The sequence below is a fragment of the Halyomorpha halys genome, unplaced genomic scaffold, assembly GCF_000696795.3.
Source record: "Halyomorpha halys isolate HHAL.00 unplaced genomic scaffold, Hhal_1.1 Scaffold459.1, whole genome shotgun sequence".
NCBI lineage: Eukaryota > Metazoa > Arthropoda > Insecta > Hemiptera > Pentatomidae > Halyomorpha > Halyomorpha halys.
In genome coordinates, this window is record NW_027116111.1 from 482,715 (window position 1) to 490,443 (window position 7,729).

The 7,729-nt window shown below is 34.7% G+C and overlaps 1 protein-coding gene across 3 annotated transcripts in view; it reads left to right on the forward strand.

Moving 5' to 3' along the window:
• Positions 1-1,418: 1,418 nt before the first annotated feature.
• Positions 1,419-7,729, forward strand: part of LOC106683043 (glutamate [NMDA] receptor subunit 1) — a 19,675-nt gene continuing 13,364 nt past the window's right edge. For 2 of the 3 annotated variants that reach the window (XM_067052985.1, XM_067052987.1), the window contains exons 1-2: positions 1,419-1,597; positions 6,895-7,140. In XM_067052985.1, coding sequence (XP_066909086.1) covers positions 1,484-1,597; positions 6,895-7,140 — 360 coding nt within the window. In that variant the 5' untranslated portion in view covers positions 1,419-1,483. The remainder of the gene's footprint in view (positions 1,598-6,894; positions 7,141-7,729) is intronic. The other variant, XM_067052986.1, reaches the window with a different exon arrangement.

Genomic DNA, 7,729 nt, shown 5'->3' on the forward strand with positions numbered 1-7,729 from the left:
TAAAAATAAAAAATTGTTGATTTTTGGGAGCAGTGGCATGCGCAAACCCCAGCGCACCACTGCTGCCGTACCCTGTATGCCAGAAATGGTGAGGGAGGGAAAAAGCGGAGATCCAGCCGAGGACAATGTTGGCCAACCACCGATCGAGAGACGCTTTTCTGACACCATGCGAAGAGAAATACATGATCTTCACCATTCTCGCCCACCGCTCAACCTGGACGGCTAGAGGACGTGACTATGGCGGCGAAGACGTCGAATAGACAGATAGACGTATAACTATATCTATATATGAGACCATCTGATATCAATTTCTATTTAACCTTAAAATAATTTTCACTTTACTAACAAAATAACTCAAGTTGCCACTCCATGGAATCATACTTTTATTAGAAAGAAATATAAGTGTTATTAATGAGCAGAAAGTCTCACAAATTTCAACCCCCCTTATCCACACTAATTTAAATAGTATTTTCAACATACAGTCGGGATACCTGGAGTAAGACACGGACAGGCCCTGATGTATACAACTTTAAAATTCAGCATGGAAAATTAGGACCTATATTTCAAAATAGATGAGTGATTTCCTCGGTATGAGGCCAATTTTTTATCATTTGATCATAGTGGAAAAACAAATAAACTCAACAAAAAATAAAATCAACTCCAGGGACAGGAAATAATGAACTGAAAAAGAAAATTGATAAATTCAGGAATAAAAAAAAAACAACACAGGTAACTAAACCAACCAAGTAAATATAGAAATGGAATGTTACAATGCGGTGTTTCTCATGTCCGCCACTGATATCGCTTGTCGTCTCTCTTCATCTGCAGCACTACTCAAAAGAAAAATAATCTGTAATTTATTAATTTGGAGACTTTGTTAAGCCAAATGATAGGCTAATGATGTATTCAATGTACCACGCATGTATTCCATGCCCTAATTTAACTCCTATTTACCTGGACAAAATGCCCACTTTTTCATTTAGCTATAATCAAACGTTTAATATGCCTAGCGTATATCTATATCTTAATATATGAGAAGTACATACTTCATGGAATAAATGATATCTAAAGAATACATTTAAAAAAATTAATCCTTTATCAGGACATTAATTGGGATTCTGCTGTGTAGTGGATGGAATGAAAGTACTCGTAAATCAAAAATTACCTCGGAATTGTCATTCTATTCAACTGATAATTAAAACTGTTAGAGAAGTCATGCGAATTTCCTAAATAGATAATTTCAATAATTAATGGAGGCCATTAACAGTTTCCACGCTTGAACTTGGACCAAAGTACACGCAACAGCCGCGATCGATAGAATACTACAGTATCATTAATTTTTTTTTTTAATTTGGGAGCTGTGGCGATACGGATCTTGGCTATGACCACGCAGCCTGCACTCCCAATGGATCCGTGGACGAGGGTGCTCCTGCTCCTTGCCGTCACGGGTGGGTCTTGGGGCCGCAAGCGAGGCATCTCTGACATGGCGAAGAGGATCAACGAGGACAACAAGCACCTCAACCACTCGGATGCCCAAATCCATAGGCTTTTCAACTACGTAATGCCCGATATGCGATGCTATCAGGTAAACCTCACGGTAAATCCCCACTTGTTTCAGAATAGATACTTTCATATTTTACACTTTGGCAGTACCCTTACTAATTTTCCAAATGTGCCGTTCAGTTCACAGACAGGCTAACTCAGATTTTAACAGTTCTGAGAAAAGTGCTTTTAACAATATTTCCTGATGTGAAATTTTAACATTTTTCTTTTGAAAAAATTTAGCAGAAATATAAAAATATAACAGTTACCTAAAACGTACATTCTGCACTTTACCGTATATTCAATGCTTAATTGTAATTGAATTAATATTGAAAAAATTTTACTCGATTGTTTTTTTTTTAATTTTATTTTTATACCAGATCGGCTGGTGGGCCTTACATGGTTGATACAACTTATATTATACATATATTTTTAACAGTTCATTATGAGGGAGTATAGTCATACAAATGACACCCCTAACTATATAAAATGTTCTGATTAAAAGAAAAAAATAATAATAAAATAAATAGATAAGAATAATGCTTCTTAATAAAAGAGGAAAGTAAAATTAATATCAAAAAATAATGATGTTGGCACACTTAAATAAAACAAACAATTGTCTTCTAATAGTAAAAAGAAACAAGTAAATTTGAAAAAGGGAAGAGAGAAGAAAAAAATAAATAAAAATAATAATAATAATAATGAATAAATAAAATGAATAATAATAATAAGTAAATAGAGGTAATGTGACTATGAATTAATTTTAAATTTATCAAAAATTTATAAAAGAATGTCCTGCAGCAGTCTAGGCTTCAGTCTTCAGGTTGAGGTTGGGTTTCCCATGTTATAGGTCACTGCTCCTTTAACTGTCGGCAACTGGGAGTGGAACTTCATGAACCGTTTTTTGATATAATCCTCTATTGACTCCATTTGTAATTCGCGATGCAATTGGCTATTTCTTATGAACCAAGGAGCATTAACTGCGATTCTTAGGACTTTATTTTGAAAAGATTGTAGTTTTTTCCTTTTCGTGAAGGATGCCGCTCCCCAAACTTCACAGCCGTACATCAGCAGTGGCCTGAGGATTGTTTTAAATATACGAACAGTTGTTTCTGGTTTTAGTTTGGAATCTCTGTTTAGGATAGGATATAGCATTGCTAACCTTGCATAAGTTTGAGTTAGTTTGATGTTGATATGGGGATTCCAGGTAAGGCGGCGATCTAGGTGAATTCCCAGGTATCTTACTATTTCACTGGCAGGATTCCATTTCACATTTTTACTTTTGAGGATTAGATCTGGTGGGCGTCGAAGAGTAAAAACTTTTGAGTTGCATTTTTCAATGTTCAAGCTAATCATCCATTTAGTGAAATATTGTTCTAAATCATAAAGGTGACTTGCAAAGCGTTTCTAGCTATTATGTCGTCATGTGGAGAGAACACAGCTGTATCATCGGCGAACATAGCTATGGAGGTGTGTGTGGACTGGACGATGTCGTGAAGGTAAAAGTTGAACAAAATGGGAGAAAGGACTGAACCTTGTAGAGTACCGGCATTGATTTGTCTAAGGGTTGAATTTTCGTTATTAATTCTGACTGAAAATGTTCTACCATTGAGGAATGAGCTCTGAATATTGTACTCGATTGTGAAACAGACTGACAGAATCCGCACAGCCAAACTCATGTTAGAATATACCTCTTATCTAGGTGTTTTTTGCCATTCTCCATTGCCATAAACAACTTTCTATGTTCAATATATTATTGTTTTTAAGATCTTAAGCTGCCCAGTGATATGTAATACGCCTTGTATTACAAATCTGATGGAAACTGTGTTTTTGAACTGAAAAAAAAATAGTTTTCCTCTTATCTCCTTAAGTTTTTTATCAAACCCTTTCCAAATCGGTAACATGGAATATTGAGGTCATCATAGATGGTTTTATTCGTGAATAAGTAAGAAGCCTTTCGGATTTTACGAACGATTTTGTATTGTAAGGATTAGATAGTTTTTGGATCGGTTGGACATCTTCGTCAGTCCAAACAAGCCATATTGTAGTCATGTAAATGAGTCTTTTGTAGATAATTGGAAGATTAGACCGTTTGTCTAGTAAGTGTTGTAATAGTCGAGATCGACGGGTAGTTTCCTGTCATTTCAATCTAAAAAAAATAATAATTCTATTTATCTTAATTAAAATGCATCATTTCAAAGAAAAGACAGATATAAAAAAAAACTAATATAATTTACACCTATTTCAACAAGAGATCACATAACACTACACACTTTTAAAACAAAGAAAAATTTAGTATTGATGATGAAAATAATAAACTAAACCACCTATTCTACTGTGTTCGGTATCCAATATACCTAAAAAACTGACTTAACAAAAGCCCAAATTTTTTATCCTACCACTCTCAATATTATTATTTTTATTTTAAACTCATTTCTTTTTACCCAGCAAATACCGCCCTAAATATATCCTGTCAGGCCTAACAGACTTCAATGCTCAATTTTCCACTAGGTCTTTTGCGAAGTAATACCTGAGGTCTATCAAGCTATGGGTTCCGGAAGGGAATGTCCTTGGACTTTTTTTTGCACGTCAGACATTCCTCAACACCCTAATTCAGCTGTCAAAACATTTGATTACTTCATGGTCATTTAAAAGGAAAGTACTTCAAGTCACTGGTGGATCCAGTGATGTGGTTCCATCCTAAAGAAAAACAATTAATTTTAGGAACACTTTTATATTTTATATTATGTTTTATCAAAAAAGAAAAAACACTTTTTAAATCAATTTTGAAGTTTGTTAACATTAATTAGTGTAGTTCGAATTGTATAATAATAATATTCTTTATTTATTCTGGGATTGATCCCTTCAGAATAATATAAAGGCGTCAGAATTAGGCTTTAGAGCCTTAGAGTGAAATACAAAATAAGAATGAAATTATAAAATATAATAAAATAATGAATTTGAAAAGATTAAAATGAAGAACAATAATTAACAGAATATATAAAATAAGAATAGAACAAATAAAGTAAAACCATATGTCATATCATAAAACATAAGATGATAAATATTTATGATAATAAATAATAGACAACAAAAAAGATACAATTTCTGCTAATATACATATTTACAGGAGTAAAGGAAAATCTGAAACATTAAAGTACAGAAAATATATAAACTGTATGTGGAACTTTCAATTATTATTATTCCAGAATTGGGTGGACAGAAGGTAGTCGAAGATACGGGATTTGAAGGTTGGAAGGGTATGAGAACTACTAATGAAGGAGGGAATTGATTGAATTCCATAGGGATGTGGAACGGATGATGATAGATCTACCGAAGGCTGCGGTTCGATGGGGAGTTACATATAAGCCTGAAGGCCGTCAGCGGGTATTGCGGGACTGCACAGAAGATTTAAATTGAAGGATATTAGAGATGTACGATGGACGGAAGGATTGGATAACTTGGTAAAGAAAGGAAGCAAGAAAATATTTATGACGGAAGGAGGGGTAAAGCTACTTCAATTCTTCATAAACCCGGGTGGCAGAGGCTTCCCTGGGGACTCCAAAGAACAATCGTACAAAGCAATTAATTAACCTTTTTAATTTTGCTTCAAGATCCCCAGAGACACCCCCGTAAACAACACAGCAATAATCAAAGAGCGGGAATATTAAGGAAGTAACCAGGAGCCTACGGGTTTCAAAAGGAAGTAGGTGACGAAGATAATTTAAACGCTATAGGGTCAGTTCCAAAACCGAGTGAAAATGTTATTTTTCGAAAAAGCAGTTCAAATTCGTTTTTAGATTCCTCAAAACCCCTTCAATACCAATTATTATGAAAAACAAAGAAATATTTTACCTTGCTAACATAGCGTCGTCGGGCTGACTTGATTCATAATTGAGTGAATAATGAAAATAACGAAAATTGTAATAACTTCAACACGACACCACTAATCTACAGGAAATTTAAGAGGTGGTTAGCAATGTTTAGAACAAATTAGAATCTGAAATGTGAAAAAATCGGGTTGAAAGTGCAGAAATTCAGTTTTGCTACGGTTGTAATTACGTTGGACTTGAATAACATTTTAAGGAGTTATAAATTTATTTCATTAGCAAGGGACCGGCAGAAAAAAATTATCCTCCAAAAATCAAGTCAAAAAATTTATAATTTTTGATTTGTATGAAAAGTAATATTTAAGAGTTTATATTTAAGAGTAATATTTAAGACGCTAAGAATGTATCTGGCTTGATTATTAGCTCCTAGGACGCATTGGTACACGTGTTACATCTTGTCCAAAGTCTAGTTAAAAGCTTTAGTTCGTCTTTAAAAGAAAATTGTAATTCCTTACAACTTTTTTTTTTTTCTAAAATCTAGAAAAAGTCAGTAGTAGATAGGTTCACCCAAGCTAAGCTTTTTCTTAACTGCTCCCTTTCTTAACACCGTCCGTGGAATGCCATCATGTCTATACCACTTCAGCTGTCAATTTATTATCAAAAAATTGAAGAATTCCTCGAATGCATTTGACTTTCCTCATAAGATTCACTTGCCTAAGACTGCTAATAGTCCATTTCCAGAAGCAGAACGCTAATAATTTAGTTCAAAGATTGTCCTTGCCCCTTCCTTCCTTAGAAAACATTCAGCTGTCATATTTTCCAGGGTTCTTCCTTCTCACCAATCCTCTTTTCTGTTCATAAATCGTCAACGTCACTTTTCTCATTACCTTCATTTAGATGAAGTTCTCTCATTCCATCCTACTGACCAGATTAAAACATCATATATGCTACTAGAGAATATCATTGACATAAATCGTTGGGAAACATTCCCAAAAACTTGAGTTGGATGTACAAAAAAGAAGCCTGTTCGAAACCCTTGCTTTGCTCCTTTCGAAACTCCTTTACTTTACCTCAACATTGCTTTACACTTTAATATTATTTTTAAAAATCTTGGTTATGATGATTTATTCCTCATCACTAAAGAATTCATCACTACACTACTCAATTACCTACATTCTTTGAAACCGTGCCTTTTATACCCGACCACTTCTAAAACTTTTCAATTCAGCAAATCTTTTGGAAGATTATTGATTGACCGTGTGTAAAGATGAAAGGAATATGGTCCGGGTGCGGTCAAAAAACTCAAATAGTAGAATTATACTATTTGAGTTTTTTTGACCGCACCCGGACCATATTCCTTTCAGCAAATCTTTTATTTTTATTGCATCTGTTTTGGGACTTTTTAATATAATAATATATCGATAATCTCGATTCCATTAAATATCACTTATTCTTCCATTCCTCACTCCCCTATCAGATAATACTGATAAGATTTGGATTTGATGGTGACCCCTGACCACAGGTAGAGACGGACGGGACAGCGTTCGGACAGAGCTTCCAGGAGGACCTGCACCAGTCGAACGCGGTGCCCACCCTGGTCACCGGAGGCTCCTGGTCTGTAGTCGAGGGCTGCAAGGGCTTCGTCATCATCGCCACTTTCTTCTCCTCCGTCATCCCAATTGTCCAGAAGATGCCGCGGTGGGCAGAACACCGCATTTTGGTTATCTTGAAGGGGACCGGCGCCAACACCCTACTCGTACCAATAATGGTAAGTGAATGATGTTCTTGTATTAGTCTTCTAATTCTTGAAAGGTCTGTAAAATATCTGTTTCTGGTTTATTTTTGATCTTATTTTCAAACATTACTGGTTAAATCAAGTATAGATTGTTGGAAACAAATAATCGAAAAAAAGTGTATTGTATTTGCATTTTCTCGTATTTACGAAGGCAACACCAAAAACAAGGCCTCCTATCTTTTTAGAAATACAAAATTCTGTTTTTTATACACCATTTCACCTTGTCATCGGAACTAAGTTTCTTTTTGGCCGAATATTCTTTTAGGTTACTATAGGAAAGGTATATATATACCTTCAATTATATGACAATTATCAAGTTTATAATGGCCCAGGCAGGCAATAAAATCAACCAGCAATCAAAAACCTTTTGATCCCAGAACTCAGCTGCCTTAACCTGTGGACGCTGCAGCTATCTGATGGAGTTGAGACGTCATTTTAGCAATCTCGTCTTTGCAACTCACTCTGGTTAGAATAGTTTGGTTACCTGTATGGAAAATATAATAAAAAATAAAATATAAATCCTGTCTCTTGAAACTGTTGAAGTAAAACCGTTAAAAAATAT